This window comes from Podarcis bocagei (assembly GCF_964188305.1).
Source record: "Podarcis bocagei genome assembly, chromosome: 18".
NCBI lineage: Eukaryota > Metazoa > Chordata > Lepidosauria > Squamata > Lacertidae > Podarcis > Podarcis bocagei.
Window position 1 is genome coordinate 4,532,746 of NC_138144.1, and position 17,450 is coordinate 4,550,195.

At 46.0% G+C, this 17,450-nt stretch overlaps 1 protein-coding gene across 3 annotated transcripts in view; it reads right to left on the bottom strand.

Annotated features, from left to right (window-relative positions):
* Positions 1-671: 671 nt before the first annotated feature.
* The window catches only part of CERS4 (ceramide synthase 4), a 96,347-nt gene continuing 79,568 nt past the window's right edge, over positions 672-17,450 (bottom strand). For 2 of the 3 annotated variants that reach the window (XM_081177939.1, XM_081177938.1), the window contains exons 4-11: positions 16,851-16,969; positions 12,858-12,915; positions 12,146-12,196; positions 9,634-9,726; positions 9,150-9,278; positions 6,948-7,054; positions 5,403-5,559; positions 3,132-4,442 (exon numbers count right to left, since the gene is read on the bottom strand). In XM_081177939.1, the coding sequence (XP_081034065.1) occupies positions 4,254-4,442; positions 5,403-5,559; positions 6,948-7,054; positions 9,150-9,278; positions 9,634-9,726; positions 12,146-12,196; positions 12,858-12,915; positions 16,851-16,969 (903 nt within the window). In that variant the 3' untranslated portion in view covers positions 3,132-4,253. Of the gene's footprint in view, positions 4,443-5,402; positions 5,560-6,947; positions 7,055-9,149; positions 9,279-9,633; positions 9,727-12,145; positions 12,197-12,857; positions 12,916-16,850; positions 16,970-17,450 lie in introns of all 3 variants that reach the window. The other variant, XM_081177937.1, reaches the window with a different exon arrangement.

The window sequence follows — 17,450 nt, forward strand, 5'->3', positions numbered from 1 at the left end:
GAATGGTTGGGGAAACTTTGTGAGTACCTGGAATTAGCAAAACTGACGGAGAAAATCCAAAACTATGGTTATGAAGCAATGGGAGTTCTTAAATGATTACTTACAAAACCAGGGCTCAACTACAAAAATCTGGTTGTGTTTAGAATAATCTTGTGCGTAATATAAAAAATACAAAGTGAGACATTAAGGAAATCCGAAGGGGAAATATGAAGAACAGAGGTTCTGACGAACGGATTATTAAAAACGCGTGAGGTAAACAGTGGAAGTCTTTTTTTAAAACAAAACAAAACAAAAAAACCCAATTTATTTAAGGTAGATAAGGACAAGATGAAATTATACAATTGAATATAAATATAGATGGGAAATGGCTATGTATTGTGAGTACTTATCTACTTTTAAAAATTTTCACTTATGATCTTTTTCTCTTACTTCTTTATTCTTTCTTTGTTCTTTTTTCTGATATCTTATCTTTCATTTTACTGCTTTATTGTGAATAGCATTCTATAGAGGTATAAATAACTGTAAATATGAAAAGAGACAAAATATTCTCTATTCCCCCCCCCTTGGTTAGATGTATTTTCTTTTTCTTTTGTATTTTCTTTTGTTGTGAATATGTATGCTTTCTAATTTGTATTTAAAAAACAAAAACAAAACATTGCTGCCTCCGACTCTTAAATCAATGCACTTTTAATAAGATTGACATCCGAGTCCTGTTGGTGGAAGGGGGGAAAAGTCCTTTAATCTTGCCTTGATGGAAAACAGACGGCTCCCCCCAGTGGTAATTTTGAGGAAAGACACATATTAGTCTGTTCAGGAGCAGCTAGACAGGTCATGATGGCATCTGTATCCCATTCTAGAACCAACCTCCCAGACCAGGCCCCCGGTTACAGTAACTTTTGCATTGTTTGGTTACACGTGCATTCGCCAAGAGTTAACAGGTAGCTCCTCCCTGACATGCAGCGGTGTCCGGCAGCCAACATGCAGCAGTAGTTAGTAACTTAACAGCATATTGGATTGCTGGCATTCAGGAGCGGGTGGAATTTGACGGCTCGCAATGAGATGCTTGCACTTTTTTTTTTTTTTTTTTGCGTGAATGTCCTTAGATTCGTTACTGGAAGCTGTCCTGGTTTTTCCCCAACCCCCACCAATATATGTTGGTCCCGGAAGTGGAATAGGATCCCAATAGCAGCTCTCCTTCGGGGCCCAATCCACCACGGCATTCTCCTATAAAAGGCCCACTGAAATGAACGGAAGGGGTTGATCCTGACCTAACACTCCGATTCCAGCAGAGCTTTGCTTATGGAAATGTCAATTATTGACCAAAGGTAAAGAGAACCTCGGTGCTGTTTTATTTTAAGAGATCTATGAAGCGGGGAGGACAGCTGAAAAGAATGCCAATGTATTTAACATCTGGCAAACCCTGGGTTTCAGATAGTACATAGGTAGACGAGTCTCAGAAACCTGGGGCTCCATTTCCCCAGTCCTTTTGTGGCTATGGTGGCACGTTGACCAGAAGTCATGTATTTAGCGTTAACTCTGGAAGTGACTACAGTGGTACCTTGGTTCTCAAACGCCTCGGTACTCAAACAACTTGGAACCGAAACACTGCAAACCCGGAAGTAAGTGTTCCAGTTTGCGGACTTTTTTCAGAAGCCGAACGTGCTCTGTTTTGAGTGTTACGCTTTTGTTTTGAACGTTACACTCCCAATTTGAGTTGCACGCTTCCGTTTTAAGTGTTACACTGAGGTCTGTTTTGTTTTTGCTATGTATTTTTTGCTTTTAACGGCTCTTTTTGTTTTTGTGACTGTGTGGAACCCAGTTCAGCTACTGACTGTGTGACTGTAGTACATTGTTTATCGCTTTCCTTTTATGGACCAATGGTCTCGTTAGATAGTAAAATCCATGTTCAATTGCTGTTTGAGGGGTTGTTTTTAAAAGTCTGGAACGGATTAATCTGTTTTGCATTACTTTCTATGGGAAAGCGCGCCTTGGTTTTGGAACGCTTTGGTTTTGGAACGGACTTCTGGAAAGGATTAAGTTTGAGAACCGAGGTACCACTGTACTTAATCCTGACCACATTAAGCCTCCTGACATATATTTTGCTTTAGGAGGCTTACAGTTTGGTCAACATCGAGCATATATTTCCAGAGTTGACGCTAAATACATTACTTCTGGTCAATGAAACATCATAGCCATGAAAATTTGTGTCACAGGCTTTTTTAGACTCACTAACCCATGTGCTATCCAAAACCAAAGGGATGAATTGGTTGCCAAAATTAAATATTTCAGTTCTCCCACCCCATGAATGAATATGTTGGGGACAGACAAGGGCTGTTTGTTTTCATCTCAGTCTATCTGTAGGGCTTCCTATTTTGGCTGTCCTCTTTTGGAAACTGTACGCTGGGGAACCCGGTGCTTTTCAGATATGGTTGTGACCTCCAACATCAGCCAGCACTGGTCAGAGACAATGGGGCCGAATAGGATCTCAACAGCATCTCAACCTTCCTCATCCCTAAACTCAGATGGACCTCTTCTCTTGGCCAAATTTAGCCGCACCTTTTCTCACGATCTTACCTTCCGTGGAAATTGTGCAGCAATGACCCCCAACCCCTTGTGGCGGGCTGTGTCGTCAGGCCAGACTCACACGCCTCGTCCTCCGGCGGCTCTCCAAACCAGCTTTTTAAAGATCCCATTGGGATTCAATCTGGGTATATTTAAGAACGGCGAGAGCCCCTCTGAGCACACACGGGGTGCGTTTCTCATAGGGCACAAGCCAAAACTGCGGTGGCGATGGTGGAAGGAGGGGGCGAGGGGAAGAAGTTTCTTCTCCTGGTATGTCCCACGGAGGACCTTACGGTCTTCAAACAAAAACATCCTGAAGGTCCCAGGCCACAGAGAGGTTAGGCTGGCCTCAACCAGAGCCAGGGCTTTTTCGGCTGTGGCTCCGATCTGGTGGAACGCTCTGTCCCAAGAGACTAGGGCCCTGCGGGACTTGACATCTTTCCGCGGGGCCTGCAAGACGGAGCTGTTCCACCCAGCCTGACTCCCTCCTTTGGCAATCTTCACAGAACTTCACAGTGGCTAGCCCAATGGTTGCCATCAATTTGATTTGGAGTAATTTTTTAATGAAATGATTTTAGAATGTTGCATTATTTTACTGTTGTTAGCCGCCCTGAGCCCGGCTTCGGCTGGGGAGGGCGGGATATAAATAAAAATTTATTATTATTATTATTATTCGTGTTTCCGACGGGGATGCGCTAAGAGCGAGCAGATTAAAATGGAGAGAGGCAAATAGTTTTTTTGCTTTTGTTTTGCTTTTCTTATCTGCAATGACTTTATTGGTTCCAGCAATTTAGTGCACCCTCTACCTGTCTAGGTCACTGGAATGGGGACCCCACCTCTCCCCTGTCCTCCCCCCCCGTAACCCGTGCTCAGGAAGAGGTCAAGTCCTCTTTATCCTCGGGATTAGCCAGTGGTCCACTCAACACAGGCGTAAGACGCTCACACAAGAAGCAGCAGCGGCAGCGGCAGCAGCAGCAACAACAGCATCCCCTCATCGTCTCGTTTCTTCTCCCCGTAGAGACAGCAGTGTCCTTCTCGCTCCCTCTCCTGGAGCGCAGCTTCATAACACAGACCTTCGACAGCATCCTCTGTCCAACGGCAGCGACGACCAGCCTATTCCTTCTTGGCTAACCCCACAACCCACCGCAAAACCCCCCCCCAGGCAGACCGAGGACTCGGTACCCGCGTCGCCTTAGGACGCATCGCCGCGTCCCCTCTGGACGGAGGCTCGGCCCGGCTTCTGCGAAGACGTCATTGCCTCTCCATCCCACCCCTTCTGATTCAGGAGTTGGGGTCCCTTGTTTTTTAACCCGCCCGCTTTTCCAGCTGGCTGAAGAAGCGAAAGCAACCGATTGGGTGGGATTCGAACGGGTCGCTCGCCCACCCAGCAGCCTTGCCAAGATGTACTCAGGACCGGCTGAATAGAACGGGGGAAGGCTGCCTTTACATTCCACCCAACGCCACCCCTCCCCGCCAGACCTCGCGGCGACTGACGCCGCCCACAGGATAATATTGCGAAAAGAAGCACAGTCCATTGGTGGTTTTGTTTTCTTGTTCCTGCAGGGAGGAGAAATTCAGCTAGGAGGCTATGTTCGTGCCCTCGCGGGCCTACAAGAAGGAAAGACAAGCTGGTATGGACACAGGGGCAGGGTTGGTTAAGGGGGTGGGCAGTCGATGGCGCCAGGCTTGAGTTATCTGGTTTTGGCGTCTCCGTTGGCGGCGGGGCTCCCGCCGTTCAGTTGCAGCGGGGGCTGCTTGCTGATGCAGCTGCCACGGGGCTCTGAGTGGATAGCGCCATTCCTCTTGGCTTCCTTCACTTGCCCTGCCTCGTCGTCGCCCTTCTCGCTTTCGTCCGAGTCGCTCCGGAGATCCTTTTCCATCTGCCAGAAGAGAAATAGCTTTGGTCAATGGCGGCGGCTGCCCCTTTCCCTCTTCTCTGCTTGTGCGGTCCGATTTGGAGCGCTGGCAAGGAGTATTCCTCGACCAGGGCTGGATGAACCATTGCACAAAATCAGCCCGTGCTTTAGGGAGCAAGGGCGCCACAGAAATCTCCCATTGTCAGGATCGTCTCCACCCCCATTGTCCAGCCCGGACGCTGAGGTCCAGCACCGAGGGCCTTCTGGTGGTTCCCTCGCTGCGAGAAGCCAGGTTACATGGAACCAGGCAGAGGGCCTTCTCAGTGGGGGCAGCTGCCCTGTGGAACGCGCTCCCACCAGATGTCAAAGAGATAGGTTCTGGTTATCTCTCGCTTGGACTACTGCAATGCGCTCTACGTGGGGCTACCTTTGAAGGTGACCCGGAAACTACAACTAATCCAGAATGCGGCAGCTAGACTGGGGACTGGGAGCGGCCGCCGAGACCACATAACACTGGTCCTGAGAGATCTGCATTGGCTCCCAGTACGTTTCTGAGCACAATTCAAAGTGTTGGTGCTGACCTTTAAAGTCCTAAACGGCCCAGTAGATCTGAAGGAGCGTCTCCATCCCCATCGTCCAGCCCGGACACTGAGGTCCAGCGCCGAGGGCCTTCTGGCCGTTCCCTTGCTGCAAGAAGCCAAGTTACAGGGAACCAGGCAGAGGGCCTTCTCGGTGGTGGCACCTGCCCTGTGGAACGCCCTCCCAACAGATGTCAAAGAGAAAAACAACTACCAGACTTTTAGAAGACATCTAAAAGTCTTCTGGGCAGCTTCCAACAGAATATTAAAATACAATAACCTATTAAACATTAAAAGTGTCCCTAAACAGGGCTGCCTTCAGATGTCTTCTAAAAGTCCATTAAAACTTTAACTTAGGCAAACATGCTCACCCACCCACCGACCATCGCCCAATTTCGGTCCCTACCGTGCCACTTTTGACAAACTTGTAGACCATGTGGATGATTAAGAAAGACCAGAAGATGTGGAGAAGTTGGAGAATCATCAGAAGGGCATTCATGAAGTAATAGCCGAAGAAAGGCTGGTACAGTTCCATTGAGTAGTAATACGTGTTGTAGATGACCCTGCGAGGAAGAGGAAGGGATTAATAACAACAATAGCATTGACCAGCCCTTCCTTTAGTCTGACATCGGTTAAAGAACAACAATACAGTTTAAAAGAAATTTCCACCACAAGCGAGTCGTAAAAATGTGCATATCGATTGTCTAAGTCAGGGGTCAGCAAACTTTTTCAGCAGGGGGCCGGTCCACTGTCCCTCAGACCTTGGGAGGGGCGGACTATATTTTGAAGGAAAAAAAACGAACGAATTCCTGTGCCCCACAAATAATCCAGAGATGCATTTTAAATAAAAGGACACATTCTACTCATGTAAAAACACGCTGATTCCTGGACCGCCCGCGGGCCGGGTTTAGAAGGCGATTGGGCCGGATCCGGCCCCCGACCCTTAGTTTGCCTACCCATGGTCTAAGTCCAAGGCATGCCTTCCAAAAGTCCCTATTTTCCAGGGACATTTCCTGGATTTGCATTTTACATTGATAATTTTATGGTTCAATGGTCTCGTTCGATAGGAAAATTCATGTTCAATTGCTGTTTTAGGGATTGTTTTTAAAAGTCTGGAACGGATTAATCCGTTTTGCATTACTTTCTATGGGAAAGCGTGCCTTGGTTTTGGAACGCTTTGGTTTTGGAACAGACTTCCGGAACGGATTAAGTTTGAGAACCAAGGTACCACTGTATAACATAAATAGATTGGTTCAGGTGCTACCCTTAGGAGAAAACGAAATTGCTCCATCTCCCATAGAACAGCCCTTCAGACCCCTATCACATATAATATCTCAATCTCCTCTTTGAGCTAAACGTAGGCAACTTCCTCAACCATTCCTCATAAAGCTTAGTTTCTAGAGGCCTGGTTGCGCTCTGTACACGTTCCAGGTTGTCAATACGGATTATTAGACTGATTCGTTGATTTCTATACTGCTTAAAGGTAAAGGTAAAGGGACCCCTGACCATTAGGTCCAGTCGTGGCCGACTCTGGGGTTGCGGCGCTCATCTCGCTTTATTGGCCGAGGGATCTGGCATACAGCTTCTGGGTCATGTGGCCAGCAGGACTAAGCCGCTTCTGGAGAACCAGAGCAGCGCACGGAAATGCCATTTACCTTCCCGCCGGAGCGGTACCTATTTATTTACTTGCACTTTGACATGCTTTCGAATTGCTAGGTTGGCAGGAGCAGGGACTGAGCAACGGGATTCGAACCGCCGACCTTCTGATCGGCAAGTCCTAGGCTCTGTGGTTTAACCCACAACGCCACCTGCGTCCCTTTCTATACTGCTTAATATATATCAAAAATCTCTCTAAGCGGCATGCAAAAAAACAACAAAGCACCAACAGACAGGTCCCACCAAGATTTCTTCGTTTTCCATCCCTTGAGATATTTGAAGGTGTCTTACTTACTTGTAGGGGAAAATAACCAGGCGGGTGAAAAGGAAAACAGCAGAGAAAGTGAGGAAAAGGATGTCACATACACGACGCCATTTCAGATAGTTGAATATCTTCGTGGGCTGGAGAAGGGGGGGGGAGAGACGGGGGGAGGAAAACGACAGAGGGACACAAATGAACACTCAGGTGAGGTTTCCTTTGCAACTACTGGTCAGCTTGTGACCGGACTGCAAAGTTTCTCTGAGTTTTCAGTGCAAACTCCAAAGATCACAGTGAACTGCCGTGGTGGCTTGTGTCCTTTGGGGTGGGTGGAAACCAGGGAGCCCCACAGGTAAAGGTAAAAAAAGGTAAAGGACCCCTGGACGTTTAAGTCCAGTCAAAGGTAACTATGGGGTTGCGACGCTCATCTCGCTTTCAGTCCGAGAGAGCCGGCGTTTGTCCGCAGACAGCTTTCTGGGTCATTTGGCCGGCAGGACTAAACCGCTTCTGGTACAACAGGACACCGTGATGGAAACCAGAGCGCACGGAAATGCTGTTTACCTTCCTGCCAGAGTGGTACCTATTTATCTACTTGCTCTGGTGTGCTTTCGGACTGCTAGGTTGGCAGGAGCTGGGACAGAGCAACGGGAGCTTGCTCCATTGCGGGGATTCGAACCGCCGACCTTCCGATCGGCAAGCCCAAGAGGTTCCATGGCTTAGACCACAGCGCCACCTGTGTCCCAACAGTAGGCGACACCAGAGCCACTGATTCTCATATTGCGCCCTCCTGCTCTTCCCTGCTGAGTTCTGCAAAGGGCATCTGTGAGTCTATGGAAGAGGAAGAATCTGCCCCCTCAAGTTGGCATAGCCAGACAGGGTGCTTGGACTGGCTGTGATTGATGGGGCAGTTTGCCACTCACCTTGTTATAAAATTTTAGGGTGCCCTCACATACCCGTCACACACTCCCCAGAAAGCCAGATTGTTTCAAGGTATGGCAAAAAAATAAATATATTTCTAACTATATCTGGCAAGGGGGAAAACCCGAGAATAAAATATTGATAGAGGCAAAAGAAAGAGGTTTTCCCCCCTTGCCAGATATGAGATTATATTATGAGGCATCCCGTCTTTGTTGGTTGAAGGAATGGATGACATTAGAGAATTCACATATATTAGACCTACAAGGTCACGATAATATTTTTGGCTGGCACGCTTATCTATGGTGTGAAAGGGTGGAAGTCCATAGGGATTGAAATCAATTTCCATCAGGAGTGGGGCCGATACAGGGAGCTGGAGTTCAGCATCCACATCTAGGTATTGGGCAAATTCAGATGAGAGGATGCATCCAGGGCCGGCTTACCCATAGGTGCTAGGGGTGCGGGGCACCCGGGCGCTGGGCTCTTAGGGGCGCCAGGCCGAGAGTCCAGAGCTGAGATTTGGAGTCAGGGGATTGAAGAGCCAGGCCAGCCGACAGCCGAGTGAAGCAGAGCTCGTCGGAGCGCCACAGGCTTTTATGCTGTGGGCACTGAGGCAGCCAGCCGACTCTGCCCTTCTGGGATTGGCAGAGTAAAGAGGCCTGTCCAGCGCATGCAGGCTGCTCACATGAGGCGCATAACTTCCCTGCCAAGCCTCTGCAGGGATTACTCTCTTCCCACAGTGGCATAGCTGTCAAGCGTCCCTTATTTGGCGGGACAGTCCCTCATCCCAGCGCTGTGTCCCGCTGCTGCCCCTTATTGATGATGTCCCTTAAATTTCCCGGGTTTCAAAGGAAGCAGCTCCTCTCCCTCCCTCCCTCCCTGCCGGCCAGGGAGGAGGGAGGCTCCAACTGTGTTGCTTGGCTGTGTTGCTCACCCAATAAGGAGTCTAAGAACGACTGGGGGGTGGAGCTTGCATGCTTTGTGCTGATCAAATCAGCCACGTTGCCTGGGGACTCGCCTTTGCTCAGCGCTTCCCAGCCGAGAGGTGACGGTGGTTTTCCTTGCTGCGTCCCCTTTGCCGGGTTGCTGCGCTGTGGGAACCACCGCTTGAGGCTTCGTTTGGCTGCTGGCAGGGCTTTCTGCCTTTGGCTCGGAGGGGCTCAGAAGTTGAACATACCTGTGCTTGGAAAATCCCTTATTTTGGCTGCTGATCCCTTATTTTCGAGGCTGCTGGTCCCTTATTTTCAAATCTGTAAGTTGACAGCTATGGGCTAGGCCAGCCCCTCTGGGTTTTCCCCCTTCTGGGGCAGGGGTGTCGCTTACCTCCAGGAAGCAATCGGACGCATCGTGGATGACCATGACGAGGGTACCAATACGGATGTAGTTGGCACAGTAGGAGAAGCTGATGAGGAAAATCGTGGCTGCATGGTGGACAATTTGCTCACTGAAGTCCTGTAGTGGCGGGGGAAGAGGAAACAGCAATGGACCGTGTTAATTCTTCAAACAGCTCTTGTTTATTCAGAGGCCAGGACAGAACTGAACTGAACGGTTCAGTCAGCCTGCTTATATAGAGCTCCAGTACAACGTAACTGTAACAATTTTCTAAAACTATCCAATCACTGAACGTCACTTTCGATCCCTTATTTGCATAACTATCTACAGTATCCCCCTGCTGGCCCAGGGTGAGAACTTCAGTACATAACAGAACGGCTGAGGTACCACTGTACTTAACCCGAGGTACCACTGTACTTAATTAGTTGTTGTTTGAGTCTCGACTGACTGCCTCCCGTCCAATGCTTCTACTTACCTTTCGCTTGATGTCGAAAGGCAGCGTGAAAACCAGCGAGCAATAGAACGAGAGTTCCAACATGTAGTAGCTGAAGATGGAGGGGAGAAGTGGCTGCAGGGCCAGAAACGAGAGGCGTAGGAAGGAGAGAGAGAAGGAACGTTATTCTGATAAATCTGAAAACACATCTCAAGGCTAGATTACTGCCGTGGGCTTTGCGTGGGGCTGCCCTCAGGCCTGGTCCGGAATCTCAGTCCGTTAGCATTTAATAATAATAATAATAATAATAATAATAATAATAATAATAATTTTTATTTATACCCCCCTCTCCCCAGCCAAGCCCGGGCTCAGGGCGGCTCACAAGCAATAATAAAAACAAGTTGAATGAATACAACTTAAAAACAAGATTCAATTACAAGATTAAAATAGTAGCGCGGAAATGAATGAAACAAGACGCTGTATTGTTTTTAATATTCGTTTGGAAGCTGCCCAGTGTGGCTGGGGAAACCCAGCCAGATGGGCGGGGTATAAATTTATTTTTATTTTTATTTTAATTATTACCTGTGTCAGCCATAGCAATAAAGCAGGCATGTCGAAAGACTGTTTTGGGGGCCTAATTCGGCCTTCAACCCTAAAAAAAACTCAACAACTTCAATCCTGAAATAAAAAAATTCCTTCCAGTAGCACCTTAAAGACCAACTAAGTTAGTTCTTGGTATGAGCTTTCGTGTGCATGCACACTTCTTCAGATACACTGAAACAGAAGTTGCCAGATCCTTCTATATAGTGAGAAGGTGGGGAGGGGTATTACTCAGAAGGGTGGTGGGAACGGGAGATTGGCAGGTAGCTGAGATGAGCCTGTTGACGACTCTTAACGACTGCAATAGGTCTTACAGGAAAAGGCAAGGGGTGAGAAGGTTCCTGTAAGGCACCCCTGCAAAGCAACACGACGATAAACAAAGAATCGAAATAAAAAGTCAATTATATAAAACGCATTTTAGGGTTTTGAATCAATAGTCAAATAGTGGATGTTATTCTGATTGCCCCAGCTAAAAACCTTGCCACCTTTGCTGTCGCCTTCTCATCTTGATCTGCCAAGAGAAAGGACGCTGTGGCAGTGGTTCGGCGACCCGGAATGGACAATAAAAGAAGGGTGATAATCTCATTCCTCAAGTCTTTATAAAGAATGCAAGCCAGAAGGCATGCGCCACCGATTTGGTACTGCCATCACCACAGGTACATAAACGTTTTCCGTTTGGAATCTGTTGGAATCGTCCCTCAAAGTCCAGCCAAGGGCAAGACATTCATAGAATCATAGAATCATAGAGTTGGAAGAGACCACAAGGGCCATCGAGTCCAACCCCCTGCCAAGCAGGAAACACCATCAGAGCACTCCTGACATATGGTTGTCAAGCCTCTGCTTAAAGACCTCCAAAGTAGGAGACTCCACCACACTCCTTGGCAGCAAATTCCACTGTCAAACAGCTCTTACTGTCAGGAAGTTCTTCCTAATGTTTAGGTGGAATCTTCTCTCTTGTAGTTTGGGTCCATTGCTCCGTGTCCGCTTCTCTGGAGCAGCAGAAAACAACCTTTCTCCCTCCTCTATGTGACATCCTTTTATATATTTGAACATGGCTATCATATCACCCCTTAACCTCCTCTTCTCCAGGCTAAACATGCCCAGCTCCCTTAGCCGTTCCTCATAAGGCATCGTTTCCAGGCCTTTGACCATTTTGGTTGCCCTCCTCTGGACACGTTCCAGTTTGTCAGTGTCCTTCTTGTGAGAGTAAAATCCCGTCTATGTTTTAGAATTGTTAGGTTATGCAGAGAGGGTGCCGGAGAGTCGAAATGGGAAGGTGGAAAATAGTCATACCACTGGCAAAATTTCCTTATTGTGGCCCAGTTGTTCTGACGCTCGATTATCATTTAGGCGCTGACAAATTGGACCATTTGCTTTACCAAAGTGAGTACCGTATTTTTCGCTCTGTAAGACGCACTAGACCAGTGTTTCCCAACCTTAGGCCTCCAGCTGTTTTTGAACTACAATTCCCATCATCCCTGACCACTGGTCTTGCTAGCTAGGGATGATGGGAGTTGTAGTCCAAAAACAGCTGGAGGCCCAAGGTTGGGAAACACTGCACTAGACCACAAGCCGCACCTAGTTTTTGGAGGAGGAAAACAAGAGGAAAAAAATTCTGAATCTCAGAAGCCAGAACAGCAAGAGGGATCGCTGTGCAGTGAAAGCAGCAATCCCTCTTGCTGTTCTGGCTTCTGGGACAGCTGTGCAGCCTGCATTCGCTCCATAAGACGCACACACATTTCCCCTTTTAGGAGGGAAAAAGTGAGTCTTATAGAGCAAAAAATACGGTACCTGTTGTGGGGATAAACCACAAGAGTGAAGTGTCTGATAGACAATTTTAGCCCAGGCACTCGTGCGACAATCTTGCAGCAGATTCTTAGTGCAGAAAGTATTGATCTGATGTGTAGAGATCTTTCCTATTCTGATTAATTCAAGAAGCTTCTCGGCTGCTTACCTGTTGTGGATACCTGACCCAACACTCGCGGTGGTCCCAGAACCAGGGTTTCTGCAAGGAGACAAAAATCTGTAAGAATAATTGCACATTTCTCTATTGTCCCATATGCCCCATAGGAAAAGGGGTGGCAGCCTGCCTTTTGGATAAGGAGCTACAAAACTGAAAAGTTTCACTTCAGATGTGAAGGAAATAAGTAGCTATCTTATCTTTAAAAGACATCTGAAGGCAGCCCTGTTTAGAGAAGTTTTCAATAGAGTGGTGCCTCGCAAGACGAAAAGAATCCGTTCTGTGATTCTCTTCGTCTAGCGGTTTTTTCGTCTTGCGAAGCAAGCCCATTGACGGATTAGAGGATTAGCGCTATTAGCGGCTTTTAGCGGCTTATCTGCTGATCGGATCAGCTGATAAGCGGCTTAGCGGCTTAGAAAGGGGGGGGGAGGGAAAAAAACCAGCAGGAACTCGCAAGACATTGTCGTCTTGCGAAGGAAGCCCATAGGAAATTCGTTTTGCGAAGCACCTCCAAAACGGAAAACTCTTTCGTCTAGTGAGTTTTCCGTCTTGCGAGGCATTCGTCTTGCGGGGCACCACTGTATTTAATGCTGTATTGTTTTAAACACTCAATTGGGAGCCGCCCAGGGTGGCTGGGGAAACTCAGCCAGGTGGGCGGGGTATAAATAATAAATTATTATTATAAAGTGTTGTTGTTGCAACTCACGTCGTGAAGGACTGCCAAACCGGTGCAAAAGGACGTGTAGTAAAACGTGCACCTCCAGCTGGAAGAGAGTAAGAAAAATCAGGGCAGATCTGTGAATTCATGATTCGGGAGAAGGACTAAGTCAGACGAACAGCAAACAAGAGTCCAATGGATACAACTTCTTTGTTTGTTTTAAGAAATAATAAATTTTATTAGTATTTTCCACACACGGAAAATATCAAAAAATAACAATACATGAAACACAAAAACCAGCATACCAAAAAACCAAACAAATCCATATCTTACAAGTTAATAATATAAACACTAAAAAGAAAAACAAACATTGACTTCCACCAATCCCACAGCACCTCCTTTATTGTATCATCCTGTTTTCCTGTTTTCCTTATCATCTCTATCCTAGCATCTAGGTATAAATCCCTCTTTCTTATCCTTTCACTTCACAAGGTTATTCCAGACTCGGCCAGATTTCTGTCCTCGAACCTTGGCTTTTAAGGTATTCATTTAGGCGTTCCCATTCCTTTTTCACTTCACTTTTTGGTTTTCGTCTTCTTATATCTGTCAATTTGGCTAATTCTAAATATTCTGAAAGCTTACATAACCATTCTCCCCTAGTGGGTAACTGATTCCCTTCACTGGATACTGTGATAGGAATTTTATGGTCTTAGATACAGTGGTGCCTCGCAAGACGAAAAGAATCCGTTCTGTGATTCTCTTCGTCTAGCGGTTTTTTCGTCTTGCGAAGCAAGCCCATTGAAGGATTAGCGGATTAGCGCTATTAGCAGCTTTTAGCGGCTTATCTGCTGATCGGATCAGCCGATAAGCGGCTTAGCGGCTTAGAAAAAGGGGGGGAAAGGAAAAAAAACCAGCAGGAACTCGCAAGACATTGTCGTTTTGCGAAGCAAGCCCATAGGAAATTCGTTTTGCGAAGCACCTCCAAAACGGAAAACTCTTTCGTCTAGTGAGTTTTACGTCTTGCGAGGCATTCGTCTTGCGGGACACCACTGTATATGGTAATGTTCATAAGTGTACCAACCAAGCACGTACATAGATCAGCACAGGAAGACCGACCTGGAACCATTTTGATTCCCAAACTGATCAAATGTTTTCTCTGCAAGGTCAAAGTGGAAAAGCCTCCCCATTGTCTTTTCCTTCACAAATCCTGTCTTAAGGGTATGTCTGTTTGAATAGGGTGTGAGCTTGTGACCTGGCCCAGGAACTAAATATTTATCACTACAAAAGACTGGCCAGGCTCCCCAGGAAATCCAATCAAGTAACCTGCCAGACAACAACAGGAGTAAACAACATTCAAATTTCTGTTTAGACCGCCTTTTCTGTGATGTAGGTGTGATGTATCTGAGGGGTGGTCTTAGGTTACACCCCTTCTGTGATGTATGTATGATGTTTCTGGGGGTGGTCTTGATCTACAGGGGGGCAATTTCAAAAGTCTTTATAAGGCCTTGCACGCCATTTTTCTAGGTCCCTCCTCTCTCCTGCGTCTGGGGGGAGCACCCTGTTGCAACAGATCAATAAAGATCAAGCTTACTAGCTGCTTTGCTTCTCAATATTCTCTGTTATTCTCTCCTACCAATAGAGAACCCACATAAGGACTCTATATGGGCTCTTGGATACCCCATCAGGGAAAAGGGGCAGATTTTTGTTTACAACAATACAACTTGAGTTCTCCCAATATTCCGCAAAGCGGTTTAGTCTATCAGGGCACATTTTTTATATGCTAACTTGGCTAATATGTGGGATTTTGTTGTTATTGTTGTTATGCACACTGCTTCCTAGTAGAATTACTTTTGTGCAGGTTACGTGACTGGAGATCTGCGCTGCAAAAATTCTGGGAAGTGTGAATTTTGGAAAGACAACAGTGTTTCAAGTCCATAAATTGTGCATATTAAAAAAGGTTTGGCTTAGAATGCACACATTTTGTCTTATTCAGTGCCGGATTTACGTATAAACAAGCTATAGCTTAGGGTCCCACTCTCTTGGGGGCCTCCAAAAAAATTTAAAGGAAAAAACCAACCTGGATGTAGATTTCCAAAATATAAGATGAAAAACAAATAAAATAAAACCTACATACAGCAACAGTGCCAAAGGGGTTGAGATACCTATTAGGTCCATCAATTACCATATAGCATATAATCGACACAAAAAACAGCGGCAATTTGTTGTTGACAAAGGACAGCTGGACATATAAAGGGACCTATTACCTTCAGTAGCTCAGGGCCTCATCAAACATAAATTCTGCCCTGGTTTCATTGTACAAATTTCTAAGTGCGTATCATGTTTAGAGACGTTTTTAATGTTTGATGTTTGGTGGTGTTTTTAATATTCTGTTGGGAGCTGCCCAGAGTGGCTGATGAAACCCATTCAGATGGGTGGGGTATAAATAATAATAATAATAATAATAATAATAATAATAATAATAATAATAATAATAATACTAGATGAGGCCCTCGGTCCAGTATACCTGAAGGAGGGTCTCCACCTCCATCGTTCTGCCCGGTCACTGAGGTCCAGCTCCAAGGGCCTTCTGGCGGTTCCCTCGCTACGAGAAGCCAAGTTACAAGGAACCAGGCAGAGGGCCTTCTTGGTAGTGGCACCCACCCTGTGGAACGCCCTCCCACCAGATGTCAAAGAGAAAAATAACTACCAAACTTTTAGAAGACATCTGAAGGCAGCCCTGTTTAGGGAAGCTTTTAATGTTTAACAGGTTATTGTATTTTAGTGTTTTGTTGGAAGCCGCCCAGTGTGGCTTGGGGACCCAGCCAGATGGGCGGGGTATAAATTTATTATTATTATTATTATTATTATTATTATTATTATTATTATTATTATTATTATTATTATTATTAAATAGGATCAGGCCAAAAGAAGCAAATAATAATAATAATAATAATAATAATAATAATAATAATAATAATAAAGCACTTGGACATTGCTAGGAAAATATTCCAGATCTAACAGCTGTTGCTTTAAGGAAATTATGGTTCAGAACTGACAAATCTGACTAATGCAGACAAAGAGTAATAGAATTGTGAATCCCAAGGGTCCAGGGTTTCCCAAATTTGGGTCTGCAGCCGTTTCTGGACTACAATTCCCATCATCCCTGACTACTGGTCCTGCTAACTGAGAATGATGGGAGTTGTAGTCCCCCAAACAGCTGGAGTTTGGGAAACCCTGTTTTAGAGTCTCCAGGCCTTTTGAGCTTAAACATTGCAATTTCTGGGTGAAATATCTTAAACCAGCCCAGAAATGGAAGCAAGAAGAAATCCCGACGGAGGAAGAATGGCAAATAAAATTAATGGGCTATGCAGAATTGGATAAAATGGCAGGAAGGATTCGAAACCTGTGGGACCAGAGATTTACAGAAGACTGGAAGAAGCATACGAATTATTTGAAGAGCAATTGTCACCCACAAATTACGATAGTAGGACTACAAAACGTTTTGTAAGGAGAAAAATATGAAACATGACAAAGTAGAAAAAGGATAGAGATATTAGTTATGAGATTTAAATGTAATAGGGAAAGTATGTACAGTGGTACCTCGGGTTAAGTACTTAATTCGTTCCGGAGGTCCGTTCTCAACCTGAGACTGTTCTTAACCTGAAGCACCACTTTAGCTAATGGGGCCTCCTGCTGCTGCCGCGCCGCGGAAGCACGATTTCTGTTCTCATCCTGAAGCAAAGTTCTTAACTTGAAGCACCATTTCAGGGTTAGCGGAGTCTGTAACCTGAAGCGCATGTAACCTGAAGCGTATGTAACCTGAGGTACCACTGTAATAGGGAAAGTATGTATATTAAGAAATGTATATTAAGAGATTAGATTGGAAAATTTTCAGACAGGATTGATGGAAGTCAAAAAATTGTATAAGGTGCAGAAGTATGTTTAATTAATGTTGAAAATGATATGTTAAAAAACTAATAAAATTATATATATATAAAAAAGAAATATTTTAAACTGCGTGAGTGTTTTGATATTTTTTACCTGGCTTCGCAGAACTTCTTGGTCAAGCTTGGCCGGTCCTGGTTACGGCGATATCGGAACCATCGCTCCACCTGCCTGGGCTGTAAGTCGCACTGTTTGGCCAGACCGACGAGTTCGCCCTGAAAGAGAGGCCAGGGAACAGGTAGATTGCAGTAGATCACGGAAACCCCCCCCCCCCAGTCTAAAAAACTAACTAACTCAACAACTTTTGCTTGCTAAAAAAAGGTCAACAGCTCTGGCAGATCACCGCCTGTTTTGTTATAGTGGGAGCAGATCTCTTGAAAGTTGGATGTCAGGTGATTGGCAGGTAGGCGTGTCTTGTGGACTGTCGGTCAGGTGGGTGACAGGTGTGTTATCCCACCCACCTATCAAGGTTGGCCCCTGGAGGGCGACAGGGATACAGACAGCGATCTGGACCACTGGGCCAAAAAGGTTCAACACCCCTGCTTTAAGTTTTATTACAGATGGTTTATTACAGATGGCTAACATGGCTAATATAGAGGGATGCAGGGGGCGCTGTGGGTTAAACCACAGAGCTTAGGACTTGCCGATCAGAAGGTCGGCGGTTCGAATCCCCGCGATGGGGTGAGCTCCCGTTGC